Raw genomic sequence first — 21,169 nt, forward strand, 5'->3', positions numbered from 1 at the left:
GGGGACAAAGCATCCTATACAGTGCAGCAAAAATACTTGAAACTAGGGTTAGTTTAAAGCTATTACAGTGTCTCACCTTAGTCATGCTTTCCATCCACAGTGGCTTTGGACTAGTATGGAGCCTGCTGAAGTAAGATCAGCACCTCTTGTTTTTCCTCATAAGTGAGATCTGAGGTCCCCTCTACCTTTGAGGAGGTATCGTGGAGACAAGATGGCTGTTAAATAGCCAGAAATATCAGTAAGGCTAAGTAAGTTGGTATCACTAAATTAGTCTTTGTCACAGAGAGAGTCCTCAGGTTTGGAATTGGCAGGAGCTGCACAGAGCCCCGAGTCTTGAAGTTGATACTCTTTTGAGATGCATGGTACAGTTTTACACTTGCCTGCGAAATTGTCATTCAAAGTCTGGGGTTTGGAGAAGCCTGCTTTTGGTCTTCAAACAGAAGGTCTAGAACCTTACTTCCATTTTAAAAAGGAGGTTTAGAATCTGGTACCATCATATCACTGGGGCACTGAGCATAGACACATTGTACTGGTGCGTTATTCCACCCCCGTTGTAAACACTAGCATGTATTTTAGCATTCCCTATAATCACAGTGAATGTGCAGTGACGCTTTGCAGGGCAGGATGACACTTCTGAAGGCTCTAAGAAATGTAATCACAATTGTTTTCCTCTTTAGATGATTTTAAGCCAGCATCGATTGATACATCTTGTGAGGGGGACCTCCACGTGGGTAAAGGAGATGATGTAACAATCACTTTACCACATATTCCAGTAAGTTTGTTATATATGTGTCCTTGTTTACTCTCCAACAAATTTGCAATGTAGTTAGTCTAACGTAAATGTTATTTTCACTTTCATCTTTGTTAATAGAAGTGGGTACAATATTTGAGCAGCCAGACTTGTAGTGTGTTACCTTAGGGAAGGACTGTACAATTGAATCTTTGTAAAGGGTTATATTTGTAAGGTTGCAGTCTGTTCTTTACTTCTGATTCCTTCCTTCCTACTCTTCCTTGAATAACAAGAAGACTTTTACTATTAGCTGATGCTCTATATCTGGTTTCCATCCATTTTTAGTGCTATGGCTTAATGAAGAAAGGCAGAGTATTTGGGCTTTAGTCAAGGTTTGATGCTCAGAAGCCACAGGTAGGCCTGTAAGCATATTCTTCCCATTACTAAACCATGTACAGATAGCATAGAGGGTTCCCTACCTTTAGCTTTAACAGTAGAAGCAAGAGGGGCGGTTCTGGTAAGTGACAATGAAGTTGTTTCCCATCCACTTCCTCCTCAAATTATGCCATAAAGATCCACAGTGTGAGGATGACGGTCAACCAGCAATAAAACAAGTGATCAAACTGTTTATAGGTGCAGCTGTTTTGTAATTGAAAGTTCAGTGGTTTCCTTACCAAAACAAACGAAACTGCTTGCATGCTGGAACTGGATTTGTTTATTAGCTGAAGCTAATGCTATGTGTCAAGCTGATAAGCCAGAATTCACAGACATCAATGGGTTTGGTGGTTGCAGGGGGGCACCAGTCAGTTTGGAAGCTGTGTGTCAGATCTTTTTGGTATTGTTTATTCTAGCATGTTGGTGTTTTTAATTGGTAGGTGATGGTACTGTGATAATTCTTACTGAATGAGGCTTTAGCCTGTTTCCCCCGGCTCCTGTTTTTTATATGGCTTTGGTCACCTTTAGGGCTGCAGGAGGTCACATACTGGTTTTTGTCTATAAAAACAATGAGCATGGTAGTGCTATTTGAGAGCAGGTAATATGATTAACAGCAGTGGCATTCATCTTGGATTGACTGGGAACAATGTTGCTCATTCATCTTTTGTGTTGAGCAGCATCACTTGTAATGTCCCTTTCCGAATCTCTGTACTGATGAGTTTAATTTGATTGTCTTCCCATGAGTATGAACAGCTTTAACCTTACAATATGCTTTGGAGGCTTAGGCAGCTAACTGCACTGAATGCAGCCACCATGCATATGTTGTTCCAAGGCAGTGCTGCCTGTGTTCCAGACAAAGAGCTGGAAAACACTGAGCATACTGGAAGAGTGAGAAGTTTTGAGATCGTTTCATCCTGACAAGATTTGCTGAATTTCTTGGATCCTGCTTTGGTTCTCAGTTGCCCAACAGCTGGATAAGATTCAGATTCTAAGTTGTTTTTTGAAATTGCCTGGTCCCTGAGGCAGGGATAATTTGTTCAGTGGAGATATTTTGGTGTCCCTTGCTGCTTGGATAAATTGAAGTACTATTTTTACATGCAGATTTAGTGGATTTAATATAGGATAAACAGTCTTGGTTGGGGAAGTGAAGAATTTCTGTTTGTTAAAAAACCCTCATGCATGAAAACAAATTGATTAAATGTCAATTGTTTCACCTACCTCCTTCTTCTATCCTGTAATCAGCAGAATCTGTAAGCCAGTGTTATTTAGGCAGTAACATGAAACCTAAACATTTAATTTTAAGTAGAAGGGTGGGACTGTTGATTTGCTTAACGAGGGTTCCATTTCTGTGTATTTATTTAGCCAAAATCACAGTCTTTGCTGAGTTAGGAGGCTTCTGGGTAGCAGAATTACAGCCAACAAACTTTGATCAATTTTCATTAAATTTGTGCATTATATGTTTCCTGACTTAGTTGTCAGTGAGTAGGATTTGACTTGCTTTTTATTCTCTTAAATGTTGCTTTCCTCTCTTAAATGTAGGAGTGATAAAAATGTAACATGCCTTTGAAGACTAGACTTTCTTGAGACATCTTTTCTGAATCATATCTGTATCTCTTACTGTTATCTTTGTTGGGAATTCAGATTTTTCACCCTTACTGTTCCAAAGCCATTTTAAATTCAAACATACTCTATTTATTAGCAATATGGAGAATAGGATTTGTATTCTGAGTGGTTAAAATATGCTTGTTCATTTTTGCTACTCAGAATAAAACGTAGAAGAGTGCATTTTTTTCATTTTCTCCCTGATTTTGGTTGCTTTCTTACAGCACGCAGAAAGGTGCACATGAATAAACTTTTTTTTTTTTTTTTTTAATTTCTTTTGTACAGTAGCCTATACATTACAGAGAAGTCTGAGAAGGTTTCATAGCTGAGAACATATTTCTGGATATCCCCTTTGAGTAACATGTCCTTTTTCGACAGGGCCAGGTGTGTGTCCATGCTGCTGTGTGCAGGTGGGCCATAGATTCTGCCTCCTGTAACCCCAAAACCCAGGGTATGAGCCAGCCTGTATATGGATGCAGTACAGCTCAGCATAATCTCAGCAGTGTCAGTTAGCCAGCATGCACCACCATGAGTTTCTCTTTATTGCTTCTCAGCCTAAGCCATTAGACTTTTATGGCTCTATGCAGCATTGTGTGGACTTGGGCACTTTCTGGAAGGCATCAAAATACCCCATTTGCTTTTGAGAAGACATTTAGCTATAGTTGCGTGGCATCTACGTGTTAATCTGACTTTGAAGAAGGCAGCTGTTCTTAGTTTGTGACAGTTGCTTGTAATCCACTATGAAAATACTGCCTTTATATAAGAAAAAAAAAAAAAAAAGCGGTTTATTTTTCAATTGACCACATATTTCTTTAGGCAAAAGTTCTGCTACACAAATAATTAGAACGTTATTTCTTGTCCAAACCCAAGCAGAAATGTCAAGAAGATTTCTGACACTTGTCAGGGCCAGCTATGCAAATTCAGTTATGTTACCATTTAGGGAATGAGAACTGTAAATAATGGCAACCATGGAGAAGATGTTTTGTTACTGCAGAGACACTTAAAATGATGAAAGGCATAATGATGCTATGAGGAAACATCTGATCTACTGCATACAACTGGGTTTTGCCCTTTTCATGAATTAACATTTTCTGTAGGAACTAAACATTAACTGCTTAGCCTCTTGGTCAGAACAATACATATATTCATTTCTCTTAGTGTTTATAAACTTCTGGGTAGGGGAATATAACCAAACAAATGTGTGCTCTTTCTTTGATACCAGGGTTCAACTCCACCAATGACTGTGTTTAAAGGAAATAAAAGGCCATATCAGAAGGACTGTGTGCTTATTATCAATCATGACACTGGGGAGTATGTGCTGGAAAAACTTAGTAGCAGCATTCACGTCAAGAAAACAAGGTAAAGCTGGGGACAGGGCTGTTGATAGGATTAATTCTTGCTGAAGTTTCTTCTTCAGACTGGCTTCTGAACAAGAACTCAATTTTCTTTTATTTTGGAGTGATGTTTAATTACTAAGCCTTGTGGGCTTTATATGGCCAATTATCTTGCCTAAAAATGCAAATAGGAGTTTGAATCCAAGAGTAAAGAATTTGTAAATTTTCCACTGCTGAAAGGACATAATTATAGTTTGCAATGAAACACCTCTGATGATTTGAAGCTTTGGAAGCTGGCTGAAGGATGAGATGTGTTTCAGGAATCTCTGCTTAGCTGAAAAAGACCATGGAAATATTAGGCTGTCAAAATGATTGTTGGACTTTCTAGGTTTGTCCCCTACAGCTTCCTGTGGGAGTCATGATGCTTTAATAACATAGTCTTAGGGAACAAGAAACACTCATCCCTGTATTGGATCAGGGATATATAAAGTGGAACACAAGTCCAAAGCCTCCAGCTGGGGGGGGGGAACTGTAGAAATAATGGTTATGAGGTTTTGCCTAGAAGAATTGCTGAGGCCAGAAATCCTGTCTGACCCAATATTCTTACTTCACTGCACAAATGCTACAAAGTGTGCAGTTGGAACATTTTTAGTAGTCTTGCTGCTCTGCAAGTACCTGAAGTCTCTGGATCATGTTCTTTCAGCATCACTGGACCACAAGTTATTGGGATCTAAAGAGAAAGCAGTTATTCAAATGTCTTGTGAAGAAGAATCTCTGAAATAATTTTACAAGATTTACATTTGAAAAGAAAAAAAAAGAAAACACACTTTATTGCAGCGTAGAACTTTTAGCTGCTAAAACTACTAGTAATGTGGGTTACAGCTCATCAGCAGTTGGCTGGAAGTTTGCCAAGAACACCATCAGTTCCAGGTAAATGAACTGTAACACTCCTCTGAATCAGTGATGTGAAAATTCGTCCTTGTAGCATTCATCTTGTCCAGTGGATATGAGCATGTCATGGATGAGATTTGAATTCCCAGTTTAAGTTCTGCTGGACTTTGTCCAGGTGAAGCTTAAGTCAGAAAGGAGCAAAGTAGTGCAGGAGGGCTTTGGTTCCATGAGGTGGTGGATACACTGAGTTTTGGCTCTGGTGAGGTGAAAAATACTTCAACTTTTCTCAAGCAGAGGCAGGGTGGTGCAAAACTGGGGATCCCTGTTTTGAGGAATAGTGCTTTGCAAAGTCATTCAGTTTTCTAGATCAGAAGTGTCTTCTTTTTTTTCATGGCTACTTTAATCTTTAATGACCTCTTGGCACTCTGTGGGAGCAGAGTTTTTAGTGTTAATGTCCTGATGACATTCACGGGGGAATAATTGCACTTATTCTACATAAAACCTTCTGTAGTTCTAAGAGCATAGTTAATACTGGAAACAATCTTTTGCTTTCACCTTCCACTTGATACAATGAGTGTATTCCCAAATCCTTACTTCTGTTGTAAATAACTGTGTAACCTGCGTTAATGTGGTATCCAATAGCTGCATTTCAGTGATGAATGAAGAGGTAGTTCTGTGCTTAATTTTTGAGGGTACATCTACAATTCAATGAGGCACAGAGATACCTGAGTTAGTGCTAAACGTACTAGCTCAGATACCAGAAGTGGTTTAGGTGAAGCCCCAGGAAGTTCCGCATGGGCTGGTTTAACTTGTTTCTCAGTGGGATTAGCTCACAGGCACAAAGTGTCACACTGCTGAGCTGGGAAGCTCCTAGAACTGAAACTGAGCCCTAATAGCCACATAAGCTGCTTTTGTGCTACACTACATAAAGCCATACCCCAAAAGGCTTTGGTGTTACGCAAGAAATACACCACATGCTTTAACGTCACTATGGTGTACAATAGAGGGACCTGAATAAGTATTTTGTTTGGGGTTTTTTTCTGCCAAGGATATTGACTGTCCTACAATCTAAATCACATAATTGATTCAGTAAAAGGAAGAAATACCTGATCTGAATTGAACAGCTAGGCATAGCGTTATTCTGGAGACAATTTCCCACTAACGAAACAGCTTAAACTATTTTTAAGGGATAATAGCAAATGAATGAAAAACAGGAATTAAATACTTGCATGCTGTATTTAGCAGTAAGAATGATTGCTCTAGGCAGGTTGACCTCTAAGAGAGTTCAGTTTGAGATGATTTAATTGCAAGTGAGAAAATTGTTTCTTTTGCTGTGATTGTTTTAAGCAGGATTTTGTTATGAGTGGATTTTTATCATGTAGTTACTGTAAATTACTATGATTGCTTATTCTTTTTTAAAAATACAAATACTAATTGCTAAATTAAAGCCTTCATTGTTCTTCAAGTAGAGAATTTGGCACCACTGAACCACATCTGGATTTGAAAATACATTTTGTAAGGGTGTTGCAGTCTAGTTGTCTATGCTTATTTATTACTGAAAGCAAGTGTTGCGTATAGAAAGCTGTAATTCACTGTTTAACTTTATAAAACAAAGTAGAGATCTGTACAAAAGGAATTCACAGATGATGCATTAGTGCAAGGATATTGAAAAAGCTGAGCATAGTTGCACAGTACCACTGAATGTCTCTGGTTGTTTTTGCAGAGCAGAGGGCAGCAGTAAGATCCAAGCCCGAATAGAGCAACAGTCTGCCCGAGCATCTCAGCCTCCTTCACAGTTCAGAGCCCCAACCAAGCCAGCAATTGGACCTAAAACTTCTCCTTTGAAAGATAATCCTTCACCTGAGCCTCAGCTGGATGACATTAAGAGAGGTAAAGAAGGGTTTGTAGTTCCCTGAGTTTGGTTGGTTTTGTCTGTCTTCTTTAGAATAAAAGCTATGACTGTGCAATTTATAAAAATGTTAGAATGTTCAGGGAGTAAAAGATGGTACTTGACAGCTGGTTTGTCATCTTTATATCTTGTTTTAAGGCATCTTAGTGAATTATTTATTCTTTTCTGCCAGCATAGATATTTATACTGCAGTCTTCTCTGGTATGAGAGAACTTCCTCTTTCTCGATAATTTTCTCTCTTCCAAACTATTTTTCTGTTCTGAAAGCAAGACAAAATAAGCGTGAATTCAGAAACCTGTAGCTGAGTGCTAGATGAGTTGAATGGGTGTCTTAGGCAACGACAACAACAAAAGCTAATGGTCCAAGATCTAGTTGTGCAATCAAGTAACTTGGACGAAAGTTATTCCTGCACTGAGTAAGGTTGGAGCCATTTGCCAGTGAGATGGAAGGGCTGGGTGGCTGTGTTCCCATCACAGGACCTGGAGCCTGTGCTATGCCCAGTAATGCTAGTAGGGGAGGGATGAGAGAGTGAACAACCCTGCAGCTTCCCCTTTACCACAACCACTCCTCTGCAGCTTTGATCACATCTGCTGTATAGTTGCTATACTTCTATTAAAGTACCTTGAAGGGATGACTAGCTCAAATCAGTCTCCTGCTCAAACAACGCTTTGTCTCAGTGTTTCACTGTGGGCAGGGTGCACTTTCTTTGCCCATGTCCTTCCTTTCATACTACTGTGATACCTGGTTTTGCTGTGGATAACACAGTCAGAATGAGGAAGACTTTAAATTTAAATTTTTATTTGGTTCTCTTGTGTTTCTTGTATGGCACCAGATGCAATTATTTTATTTTAAGATTGTTCTTTCTGTCTAGTATTTTTTTTCTGGGTCTCTTTTTCTTTCTCTTTTTTTTTTTTCTCTGTCCCATGTAGCTATTTTTGCCTGTAGACTTAGCCTATGTTAATTGCCCAGACTATGTTAATTACTTAGCAGGGTATTTTTTCAGTTTATGGTAATCACTAGGTGACATTTTTACTGCTAAGCTATCTGTGTGTTTGCATAGGTGCTGACTGGTCTCACTCTTTGGCAGCAGTAGTATTTTCAATACCCGGACGCTGGTCAGCAGACAGAATCAACGTCTGAGAGTCTGTTAGCTACAGTTCCCTTAACTGCATTGCCATTTTTATTTTCTGTGTAATAGGTAAGGAGAAAGATAACAGGTGATATATCAATTTAAAAATTGAATCAGTTGTGAATTTTAAATGTCTTTTATTGTAGTGTGTAATAAGTTAACCATTGGGGTACTCTTTTGTATACATACAGCAATTTGTAAAGGTCGTGTTATAGTAAAATAATTACTTTTGTCTGGTGTGACATCTATTCTACAAAGACCATTTTCTAGTGGTCTAAAACATAAGTCACATTATTCAGAACTGTCCTGATCATCTTTTATTGGAAAGTACCTCCAAATAAATAACCTGTAGAGTTTTGTTTCCAAAATCAAGCAAAAGAACACCTGACTTGTACTAAAAATAGGACTTCAAGTTGGCGTTTTATAGGGAGAGTTGTTCAAGGCCCCAAAAGAGTGCAAATACCTGGACAGATGTTTTTTTGCTTACAGTATATGCTCTTTATAACTTTTTTCCAGCATTGATTATCTAGAGCATCAGCATTACTAAACCATATCATAAGAACCTACTTGGGAAAGGTAGAACTAAAATGGCACCATTCTACAATGAAAATAATTAATAAAACTTAATTGTAAAAGCTGTGAGAGAGTCTTCAGTCCTGTTACCTTCCCTTAATGTGTCTTTTTATGAACAAAGACTTGTAAGTTCTGAAGAGACTGTGTTTTTTCCATTCAAACAGTAGCTTTCCTTTTGGGTGAAGTACCTTCTTTGTACAAAAGATAAACATAAAGCTGAAATTCTGTGTTTTTTCTTTAATGGACACAGCACAGAACTTACAATCCCCAAAGGAGGTGGTTGAAAGGATCTCTGGCGCTATGACGCTCTCTTGCTCTCAGTGTGCCTTACTTAAGGGTATGTTAAGACACATAGCCCTTGTGATGTTTAACAATAGTTTTAAGGTAACCTCAGTGCAGGTTTCTGCTTTCCCCTGGTACCCTGAGCTGTGCATTCCCATAGCTCCCCTTACAGAAGAGCTGGGAAGCAAACTTTCAGGTAGGTCAGTTCTCTGTCCCATTACACAGCTGTCCAAACAACAGTGCCTGAAGACAGAGTCAGAGCATGTGGGAGTTGAACCAGTCCTTTCCTTCATGCAGAGTGGCCTTTGGGAGGCTGTGTCTAGGGTCCTGCATCAGAGGAATCTTTTCCCCTGCAAGCTTTTACATTGTCCTCCTGCCTGAAGGGAGCAAAAAAGAGGATAAGAACTTGTTCTTTTGAATACTTGGCTACATCTGATAACATTTCATTAAGTGGTGAACATTTGCACACATATACCACAATAGAGCCATTTATGTGCATGAAATAATCGGTGTTTATCAGACATGTTTGACCACAACAGAAATGTTTTCAATAACATTGACATAATTACAGCATGCCATACTTGAAAAAAAACCCACAGAAACATATTTCTGGTTTGGAGGTGGTAAATTCAGTGCTTAAAAATCTGAGCAGATCTTGTTTACCTAAAATGCAGCTGTAGCGTGTAAGAATTATGCCATAGCACTGTGTTTGTCTCTCAAGAACACCTCAATCAAATTTTTTGCACTTCAGTGTAAAATCCTGCCTCTTCTAGCTGCCATCTCTGCATGCTCAAAGTGCCAGTATCAAGTTGATTTCTCTCCACCTTGCATACCATTATTAACAGTAAGCATTCTGCTATAGGCATGCAACCTTATCCTCCTTAAAGCTGAATGACTTTATTTCCAAAAGTCCCTGGTATACTTGCAGCCCAATGTTAGGGCTTTAGTTAAAAATTCTGCATAGCCTATTGGAATTGCAAGAGGAAGTAAGAACCCTTAGATGTGATTATGGAAAGACATTAGGGCATTTGATATGGAATATATACAGAAGACAGCCCTGTTCAGAAAGGCTGTTCTGTTTGTATAATGATTTCTGACCTTGAATTTTTTTTTGCTCTAAAAACTACATTGACTGCCAGTGTAAAACAGTAAGCCGTTTTGTTTTCTTGAAAGAAAGCCTACAGTTGTAACATGAACTGTGCAAAAGTTAAGGTTCCCCTAGCAATGTAAGCCTTTTCAGATGATGTACACGCAATTAAGGCAGGTGTTCAAAACTATACTGTATGGAAAGCTTTTTAAAAGTAAATGCTGCACATCCTAACTCTTCTTGTCTTTTAAACCTTAAAGGCGCATCAACATGAGGCATTTGATACTATGGTGCAAAAAGATCTAGGAAAGGTCTGACTTCTGTTGTTCAGCTTAGCATATATGTACATACATACACACACAACTATTTTGATTGGAGGCACGGCAAGGAAAGGTTTAGCCAAGGCTTCAGTACCTATAACTGCACTAAACATAACAGGCAAATAGAAAAATGCAAAATCGGACAATTTTAAAGCAGACATGTTTTGTCTACAAGGCTTTGGTGTCACCATTGGCTTAGCCACCATCTTTGACAGTGTGACACGAGGGTTTTGAATAGACTTGCTTAGTGGTCCTGCTGGAGTTCTGCCTGACAGACTTTTAGCAATGCAGCAGCCACCATAACATTAGTGAAAACAATTACTTTTTTCTCATCTGCACAGACGAGATGTTTAGATTTCTGGGCTCAAGAGACAAGAGAGACCTGAGAGGAAGCTGACAGCCTGTGATTCAAAAGCTGAATAGAAGATGGTCTCAGACTGTTTCCACTGGGACCACAGTCACTGATAAAACCCTTAATTCCCAGTCCTTGAAGCTTGTGATATTGGTGCTGTTTTGCTTTTCCTGCCTGTATTCAGCGTAGTGGGCCTTACCACTTCTTCCAAGGCATTCTCCCTTTTCCTCCTCATAACCAAACCTCTTTTATGGGCTCTTAGTTTTCTGCTTCCCTAGCAGAAAACCCTCACATTTCAATCTGACACTAATCTCTAATTCTGTTTAAAATTAGCCAGGCTAATCTTCCTTTACCATTCATCAGACTGTATCACTTCCTTCAGTTATTTCCTTGCCTACTGTATCGAGTTCAAACTTCTTGTTTAGATTTTTTTTCCCCTAGATTTCTGGAGTGCATTTCTTGTTGCATCTTTTCCCTTTCACCACCAATGCCTCTTAGATTGCTTCACCTTCTTCACGCTATTTTATATACTGCTTTCTGGTCTGCTATGTTCTTCTCAGCCCATGTGCCAACACTCCTCCATTTCAGCCATAGACTCTCTAACTCTGTAAGCATACACGTGCAGTTCTCAGACACTTGTCCTTTATTAGACTTGTTTATTGAATCTTTTTGCAATATGGACCGTGGTCTGTAGGTGATTGTGCTTGCTACAATCCAAGATATTCTAACAATGTATTATTATCATCGCTATAACTTAAAACTGACAACTTCATCACTAGAAGTATGTGGAAATTTTACATCATTAAGCTAGGGAAAAAAAAGTTTAAATCTCGGAATTTTAAAGGGAAAGAACCCTTATTCCTGTTTACCTTTTCTTTAGCTTTCACCTATGAATTTCTTAGCCTTGAAGACAGGGAACATTTACAATACGAAATCCTCAATATGGGTAGGCTGAGAACAGTGATCTTGCAAGTGCTCATTTGTCTGTGTATCACACTCCAGGTGTGAAATGGATTTTTAAAGCCTGCAAGACTGTGTTGGGAAGGAGTAAGGGAGAAAGACATTACAGTACAAAGTAGTATCTTCTGTTGGCCTAATCATATATTCTTCCTCTGTCTTCCAATGGTCTGTTACGCTATATCTTCAAGATGAAAAAGTAAGTTTTACCTGGCGTACTGATAAACTAGAGAGGACACAGGCAGTCTCATCTGGGATCTAGATTTAGGAAGTAAGTTGGAGGAACAACCCCACTATCCTTAAATAGCCTCACCTCTGATTCAGTATAACTATAGCATTTGAAATTGATCTCTGAACTTTGAAATTGAAAACCAGCAGTTTTAAAACTAGCAAAAGAAAACTTAGTTTCTCAAACCAATACATGCTGAACTAGAGGAACTCACTCAAGCAAATAATGTGGAGGCTGAAAACTTAGCTGTTACTCTATAGTGTTAAGCAGCTCAAGGAAAGTGGGTCTTATTAAAAAAGGGAAGAGTTCCAGTTGTTCAGACTTACTCCTTGCAGGGGCTGAAGACAAGAAGCATTAAAATTGTGCCATTTTTACATAAAGGAAAGACTTGTTTTACATGATCTGGCTATGCCATAACACAAGAAGGATGTCCCCAGCTGAGGAGCTGGGGTTCATCTCACTCTGACACACATCTGACCTAAGGTGAATTACTCCTGGCATCAGTTCTCCATTTGTCAGGCAGGGATGGTAATACCTCATCTCTCCCTTCTTTCATTCTTGTCCCTTTAGCTTGTGACTTCTCCAGGGCAAGCACTGAGTTCTAACCCTTTGGGTATAGAACTGATAGCACAACAAAAGCCTGAATTTTGAGGGTTTCACATCGTATGCTCAACATATTTGTGAATATTGTTGTCCCATGGAAACCTGCCTAGGTGAACCGAGTCATTAGATACTCGACTTTGTGGGTGGATACAAAAGAATTGTCCTCTAATAGTGTTCAGGCCACTTACAATTATGACAAATTTAACAATATGGCATGATTTGGGGTGACTTACCTTAACAGCTGTTTAGTAACCAGTTGTTCAGCCAACACTAGCTGTTGCTCATGTGGCTGTCATGCTGTCATGGTATTCCAGTGTTGCTTTGCACTGGAAACCCTGAAGTGGGGTGTGTCTGACTTGAATAACTTCCCAGTTTCAGAGTAGTCTCTCTATTTTCCTGGCTACTTGTAAACTCTATAGCAGATTAAGGTATTATTACCACTCCCCAACATGTGAATATTCTCAGCTGCCCCACTGCAAAGTTATCTGATGTCATCCATCTGCTCCTAAAGTTTGTTTAAAATGAGTTGCGTGACTTTGCACTGGGGCAGTTTCATACATTATCTGAAATCAAGGCAGTTTCTGTTGTGATCATGTGCCTATGCTCCCCTCCCCCTTTTTTGTGTTTTCCAAAAGCCTAAATGTCATGTCTAACAATTTCGATTCCTCCATGTTAAGATGCTTTTAAAAAATGGGCTGGCTGTTGGTCTGTAAAACTCAATCAGGAAATGTACTTACTTTGTATGTAGAGCATATAACCTGTTGAAAATAATGAAGCAGGACATGCTTTGAGGAGTGTAAAGTTTATAAACAATAGTAGTGGAAGTGAAGGCTTTATGATACTAACCTATGCTATGCTGTTGCTTCATTAAATTTAGCTACAACAACTAAGTAAAAAAAGTTTTCAGAATTTTTTGTTTTCCTTCCTGGTCTGTCTCTTTCATATGAGATATTTTGATATGATAAATTATTCTTGACAAAACTATTGCATTTTCACATTCTTTTCCAAAATTCCATGGGACCCTGTTTATGGTTTCAACCAGATGAATGTCCTTTTATTTCAGAGCTGAGAGCAGAGGTTGAAATTATTGAGCAGATGAGCAGCAGCAGTGGAAGCAGCTCATCAGATTCAGAAAGCTCATCTGGGAGTGAAGATGAAAGCTCCAGCAGTGAGGGGGAAGAGCCAGCACATGTTTCCCCTTCCCAGCCACCACACCAGCAGTATAACAACAGGAATGCTGTTGCTAATGGCACCAGCAGGCCACAAGGAAGCAATCAGCTCATGAATACGCTCCGTAAGTAAAGGCTTGTGTCTTATCGCTGTGGGAAGCTACTTGAGACCACTCATTTCCTTAGCATGTTAGGCTAACTCCATGAAGTGCAGTTTGCCAAATAGTAATCCCAGGGAGTTGCACTGGCTGAAATATGTGGGCAGGTTTTTTGAACAGAGAGCTGAGACTTGTCTGAAGGTGTGGAGATTGCTTCAGTTTGGTCCAGAGCACCTGTGGGCATCAGTGCAGTGGCCCCCGTTGACCATGCTGAGCCTTGATTCAGGCCTCCAGGTGAAACGAGTGGGTAGAAAAGCATTGGTGTGGGAGGATCTGGTGCACCAGAGGATGGGAATTATTTTAATGTGAAAACACAGATTAGACATAAATAGCGGGGTTGTCATGTGCATCAGTTAAAGGTCTGCAAAGAATTGTGAATGGCACAAGGCTGTCCTGTGGTCATAAATGCACAGTCTCTGTGGTCTTTGTTATTAGTGGTATTGCTTTGTCAGAGTATTTATACTGTATTGGTCTCAGCTGCATTTTCACAAATAGCACATTTTGAAGGGAAATTTAAAGTGCCATGTATTTGGTTAAAATATTACAGCTGTGGCATTTGCAAGCATTGAATCAATACAGACTCACTCCACCCTTTAAAAAGTGTAAAAAACATTTTTAAAGCATAGTTTTGTCCCATGAGATTCTCTCTGGGGAGATGGTGTACATCTGTGTTGCTCCTTCCTTATGCTAGATCAGGTGTATTCTAACTCAGTGGAGTTAAAATACTGCATTTACAAGAAACTAGAACTTAGTTACCAGAAATTGTTCTTAATTCCTCCTGAGGTATGTTTGCGTACATCTCTTGGCACCCACACATAGGGAACTATAAATACAGATAAATGTAGGGTTTCCAGCTTCAAGATGACAAGTATATTGTACAGACAATACTGAAAAGGCCTGAAAAACTGGAGAGGCCTGTCAGTCTTCCTGTCAGTAGGGAATGTCCAAGTGAAATCCAAAGTTCAACGAAGTCAGTAGGACTCCTTCCACTTCCCTGTTTCTGGTTGTGAGCTGCCTCTTCCCTGCTTCTCCTGGGCCACAACAGCAATACTGCATAGGTCATTGAATGTCAAAAAGCCTCTGACTCCAGGAGAGTTTGGGAACTGGTAGGGTAGCCCCTTTTTTCGGGCAGTGATTTTTGCCTTTGGATTTAAAGTCCTTTTGGCAAGGATTAATATGTCCTTGGGCATTCAAGTCACTGGTGACCATCTACATGGGGAGAATCACCCCTAACCCAAGTTCTTGTTTCATAAAAGGGGAGAGGAGATGAAGAAATCCAGGGCATAGCTGTTGCATAGCTGCTCTGCAGCTGCTTGGGGCAGGGCCATGGAAGAATGCTGGAAGAGCTGGGTTCAGATACCAGAACACAGGCATGATTCTTGCCCCCTTTTATCCCCTTCACCTCACCAAATCACAAGCGCTCTGCAAAACAGGGTCTGAGACTGTAGGTTTTATCCATATCCTGGCCTTTTGTCTGATCTCTCTTTGCACTTTGGAGGGGGGCCTTCACTGTCACAGCATGTCAGCTTAGTTCAGCCGATAGCCTTGAGTTGCAATGGCTTTAACAATCCTTTTGGTTTATTGACATGTAGAGGCCTTGCATTGGCTACCCAAATGGCCTTAAAACAAAAAAATCTATTTTAAAGGGGCCGAGAAAGCCAGGGAATTCCCCAGTGCCTTGTCCCAGAGCCATATACGGGAGCTTGGCTGGGTGGAGGCTGTGGATTGCCTTCCGCAGCTGCTAGCATGGGGAATGCTTTCTCCGACCAGGGAGCAGCTTTGGTGGCTGTGGAGCCAAGGACACTCGGTTTGGCCTGGATCCGACCGTGTATTAGCCCCATGCAGCTCTTAATGTTCTTGGGCATGGAGAGCAGTTCCATTAAATGACAGATAATGTTTGTATTCATTTCTTGTGTTATTCTTATTTAAATCTTCCAGTGTAAATGTGACTGTTCTTTGGTTTGATTGCCATGAAATGTGAATTAACGCCTACTCACTTGTTGTGTTTTGTTTTTTGTTTTCCATAGGAAATGACTTGCAGTTGAGTGAGTCTGGGAGTGACAGTGATGACTAGAGGCTGAGCTTTTGCTGTTTCTGTTACATATACATGAAGAACTAATTTACCTTGAAGTGATCCTATTGCTTATGAAGAGGAGCTGGCACAGAGATAGTTCCCTGTGTGGAATTTTAATACAAGAAGTGCATAGCCCTATAAAATAGCAGATGTTGAGGGCTGGTTTACTTGGTGAATTCAGTGTATATTTTGTGTATATTCTTATTCTTTTAAAGCTTTAAATAGATATGTACAGTGGATAAGCCAATACATGTTTCTCTGTTCCTGTCCACCATCTGTAAGTTTAATGTGTACCTGTATCATGTCATCTAAAAAGTTCTTGTTTGTAGAAGATATTCAGCCCATCATGACTTTATGGGGGACTTTTGTATATAGGGTAAGCATGAGCCAACAAGGAGTTTAAAAAAACATGCAGGAGCTAGTGTGTGCACTGAAGTGGGACTGTCGTAAATTAAGTTTCAATACTAAGTTGATTTCTTTGGTTTGGGACTTTTCTAATGTCTTTTTATTGCTGTTTAGGGTTGATTTAATGGACTTACTTTTAAACAGTTGGAAAATAGAAATCATAAAACCACGTTCATCACAAACCTTGCTGCACCAGTGCCTTATAAGCAGGTTTTTTAAATAGTGCTTCAATTCCTGCCACCTTTCCTATAGGGAGCAATAGTGAAACCTCCTCAGATTGCTTTTGCAAACAAGAGCTGTATTTCACATACAGCCAACTGTACCCCAAGGGCAGTTACTCTAGCAAGATGAAGGATATACATCAGTCACCTGAACACATCAAAATAAGAACCAGATCAGCATTTTCTTTTGCAACTGAAGTGTCTCATTTAACTCGGACATTAAGACCTAGTCTTCAGAAATGTTTAGGAGCCCAGTTACCAGTGAAATTGCAGTGTCACAAAAATAAGATACTGGACTTATTGAAATTGTAAGACCAGAGCCTTCTTCACAGTTTCCTAGAGAATGCAGAAAGAAGAGATGACTAAACAATTAACTGTGAAACAGCAGAAGTCTCTCTCCCACCACAGTTGTCCAGGTAGACTTTAGTCCATATTGTTTGTTGGATGGGATCTCTGTGCTTGGCAGGAATACAGAGAACATGAAATATTTGCCTAGGGTGAAATTCACCCCTGTTTAAGGGGGTTTAAAGGGTGCTTAGTTGGATTATCATTAACTTTTTTTGCTTGCATGGAAAATGAGTGCCACAGGCAGCTTCTTATAGCTTGAACACCAAGCTGACTTTTTAAAACCAAAATTCAACTGACATAGGACAAGTGGTGCTGTAGTTGTGGTGTAATCCAGGGGAATAGGAAGCTGAACTGGATGCCTCTCCATTTTTAAGTGTCTGCTTTGCACTGCTTTTGTCTTTCTGTTAGTTTGTGTTTTAATGCCTGTTTGTTTACTGAGCTCTTTCCTTTTTTTTTTTTTTTTTAAGGTGTTGAAGAACAAGGCGACATTTGAAGGGAGATTTTATTAAATGGTTTATTTTTTTGCATAAGATACATATTTGTGCATATTTTTGCATCATTGTACATACATTTAAAAATACTTGGTTTTTTAAAAGTCTTTTGTGATGTGGGTACATATTTTAACAGACAATTATGAAATATACTTGATGGAAAGCCAGAATTGCTCTCCCTTTTTTTTTTTTCTCTCCCCCTGTTCCTCCTCCAACAGTGAAAGTGCTCTGTTTTAACAAGCTTGTACCAATTTGGGATTTTACACTTTGGTGCAGGAGATCTGCATGGTAGCTGGCGGTCTAATTAATGCTAATACTGCTCCTGACTTTTCCCCAGCTTAAGATCTAAATAAGCAGGGAGACATTTCTCTGATGCCTTTTCCCCATTACTGGAGCTTATTCCTGAGTTCTGTTGACATTATTTGCACTTAAATGGAAGAGCAGCAGTGGAGCATTTTCATTGCTTATCATTCACTGGTTGCTCATGTACTCTGAGATCCAGGACATGTCATGGGAAGTTTAGTAAATATGTGTAAATAAAATACATGAAACTTAAGAGGGTAAGACAACACCAGGCTACATTGATTTGAGTCGCCAGTTTAATTATGGTGTAGATCAGCAAGTGGGATTCATTCAGATAATCAATTGCTGCCTTGTTTTGTATTTGTACTCTAGGTCGTGTTTCCCTGCTATCCCTTCCTAAAAGATTTCTTCCCCTCCCTTTTTATTGGTAACCAAATCAGCATATTTTCACAGAACTACACCACTTTTAAACTACATTTGGCCATCCTTTGCATCCCCTGGAGATGCATCGTATCAAGGGCGGCCAACCTGTTGTTTGTGAGCTGTTTAGCTGCACATTCCACACCCAGACTACAGCATCTGGCTGCCCACAGGGCTGGTGAGTAACATGGTGGCCCACAGCCCACTTGCGGGTGTAAGCAGGCCAGTGCCTACACGTGTGTGACCAGCCTGTCCCCTCCCTGCCACTGTGTCCCGAGCGGCTCCTGGCATCTCCTGCCTGAGAAGCTCCTGGGATCTCCACCCTTCCCACAGCTCTCTTAGGTATGTGGAATGTGTTTTGTGAATGTGAACCATGTGGAGGCTTCAGTAGGCAACTTTTAAGATCAGAAAGGGTGGCTGCAACTTTTTATCCTTTTTCTAAATATACCTGTGAGTGTGTTTTAAAGCCATTGCCAGCCTGACATTTTGATTTGGGCTCTTAAAAGTTAATGTTTCCTATATTCAGAAATAGTAAACATTGTCTATCCTATTAGATGGTTGTTCATTTGTTCATGATTTGTGCTAAGTTTTATTCAGATGGAAATTGGAATTCAGGTTACTTGCAGAAAAGCAGTTAAGTGTTCTTTTAATTAGTTGGCAATATCTTTAACATGTATTCAGCTCTGGGGCCCCCAATATAAGAAGGACATGGACCTGTTGGAGCGACTCCGGAGGAGGACCATGAACATGATCAGAGGGATTCTCCTATGAAGACAGGCTGCGAGAATTGGGGTTATTGAGCCTGGAGAAGAGAAGGCTTGGGGGAGACCCTATAGCAGCCTTCCAGGACTTAAATGGGGCCTACAAGAAAGCCGGCGAGGGACTTTTTCCAAGGGCAGGTAGTGATAGGACAAGGGATAATGGCTTTAAACTGAAAGAGGGTAGATTTAGATTAGATATTAGAAAGTCTTTACTGTGAGGGTGGTGAGATGCTGGAACAGGTTGCCCAGAGAGGTTGTGGATGCCCCATCCCTGGAAGTGTTCCAGGCCAGGTTGGATGGGGCTTTGAGCAACCTGGTCTAGTGGAAGGTGTCCCTGCCCATGGCAGGGGGGTTGGAACTAGGTGATCTTTAAGGTCCCTTCCAATCCAAACTATTCTGTGATTCTATGCTGGAGAAAGAAGTTGACTAAAATATGTTTTGATGAAACCTGTTCATGAACAAAGTATTCCTGATTATTCCTGGTAGGTTCTAATCCTGCAGGATTTTAGTACTAGCAGATCTTACCACCTTGTGCTAATTTTTCCACATAAAGTAGGAACATCTTTTATATGCCAGTTAGTTAAATGTGACTTAACAGTGCATATGGAATGCAGTTATCTGAATGAACTGAAACTAAGTAAATATTTCTTCGCGTTCATGGGAGAGCTGCCTGCTGGCTATGATGAGGTTAGCAGTTCAAGACACCTTTGGTTTCTGATGGTTTCTGTTCAGTGACTTCATCCATTTCAGTGGTTTGACTTTTATTAAAACTTCACCAGCAAACATGGCCTGCTTATGACTTTTCCCATAACTAGAATTGCTTTAGGACTAATAACCAATAATGACTTAAATTGATTCAATTAGATTGTCATAATTTCAAATATTGTTACAATTATTATTATTTTTTTTTTAATAAAAAGGCTTGGTTTCCAAAGGAACAAATTCAGTCACCTGCTTGTCTGTGTTGGACACCTTAAAATACGATTGCAGCAATGCCCGAGCTCCTCTTTCAAATTTTAGCCATGTGCAGAAAAGCTCCCACCCACCTTTGCCCTTGTTCCACCCCCAAGGGCTGACCAGCCCTGTGGGCAGGCACAGCTTGAGTCACTCCAGCTAAACCACAGGCACGGTCACCTCCAGGCAAAAGGTGTCCCAGTCCCCTGATGAGAGCCACGTATCTGTAAGAGCATGCAGCACTACCCTTTCTTGTTCCACCAAAGTATCCCCCTCCTGTCTTAAGTCTTGGCTGAATTGATTTTGTTGAGAAGGCAGACTGATAGGAAAATGTTTTCTTCAGCATTGCTTGGAATAGCTCAAAGCTTAACTGTGGGTAGTACATCTATTTTGAAGATACTGTGCCTAAGTTGATTTGCACAGTTTGCTTTATTATAAACTAGCTATAGGCCTGTTTATAGCTATGTATAGAAACAGTTTGCTGTGCAATGCTTTATAGTCTTTTTTTCCTCCTTTAAAGTCCATTTATTTGAATTAAAAAAAAAAGTTCAACAATCCATGCATGTCTCTTTTTTTTTTTTTAAATTTGGAAACTAACAGAAATGTAACCTGGAATTGTAATGGAGAACACTTACTTTCAGTAATTGCCCATGCTTCATTGTTCAGTGTGCTATGCATTTCCTGCTAGCTGCTGAGTCAGAGGGATCCTATGGAAAACACAGCTGCCCAGCAATGGGCATGTTGGTGGGATGAAGGCTTCTGCTGGTAACTCTGAGGGTCTTGGGTTCAGCTCCTAACGATGAATGACAACATCTTGAATCTGCCTGGTTATTTACAGTTTCTTATACACACACAAATACACGTAATATAAAAGGAAAAAGAGCATTGCTGATGCTTGCCTTAAAAACAAAAGCTGCGATGTTGGGGAATCGTTGGCACAGACATGTGAACTTAAAGTAGTTGATTGTTACGGATATTGTACACCCAAACCCTGTTCTCAGAAGATAAGCTGATTAAGAACTAATAGTTAGCCTCTGGTTTACGTGAGAAGGGTGTGTATATAAAGTGAAAGGTATCTGTTTGGCTATTTCTTCCTATTCCCACTGCTTACACTCCCTTCCTTTCTTCTGTAATTCCATTATTTCTAGCACATGTATGCTTTCTGCTGCCAAAGTCCTGCAGGAATTTACAGGAAAGGAGGTGGGTGTTGAAACGTTATGAATGCATGAGCTGTATTCACCCTTGCTCTAAATTTATTGTAAATGACAAAGACCTTGTGAATGGACCATCTTCCTGCCCCTCCTTGGCTTTGCCTTCATTGGGACTGAGCAATATTCCTTTGGACAACAGGGGAAGAAAGGGCTGGATGCGAGAGGGTGAAACACCTCAAGCTGCTGCTGCTGCGTACATTGAGGACGCTCTCTTGCAGAGC

The 21,169-nt window shown here is 40.1% G+C and overlaps 1 protein-coding gene across 1 annotated transcript in view; it reads left to right on the top strand.

The window, feature by feature from the left end:
- EAF1 (ELL associated factor 1) overlaps positions 1-17,469 on the top strand; it is a 20,618-nt gene extending 3,149 nt beyond the window's left edge. The window contains exons 2-6 of the mRNA XM_052796954.1: positions 678-772; positions 3,990-4,126; positions 6,716-6,882; positions 13,497-13,727; positions 15,788-17,469. Of these exons, the coding sequence (XP_052652914.1) occupies positions 678-772; positions 3,990-4,126; positions 6,716-6,882; positions 13,497-13,727; positions 15,788-15,834 (677 nt within the window). The 3' untranslated portion in view covers positions 15,835-17,469. The remainder of the gene's footprint in view (positions 1-677; positions 773-3,989; positions 4,127-6,715; positions 6,883-13,496; positions 13,728-15,787) is intronic.
- Positions 17,470-21,169: the final 3,700 nt, after the last annotated feature.

The sequence above is a fragment of the Harpia harpyja genome, chromosome 1 (assembly GCF_026419915.1).
Source record: "Harpia harpyja isolate bHarHar1 chromosome 1, bHarHar1 primary haplotype, whole genome shotgun sequence".
Classification (NCBI taxonomy): Eukaryota; Metazoa; Chordata; class Aves; order Accipitriformes; family Accipitridae; genus Harpia; species Harpia harpyja.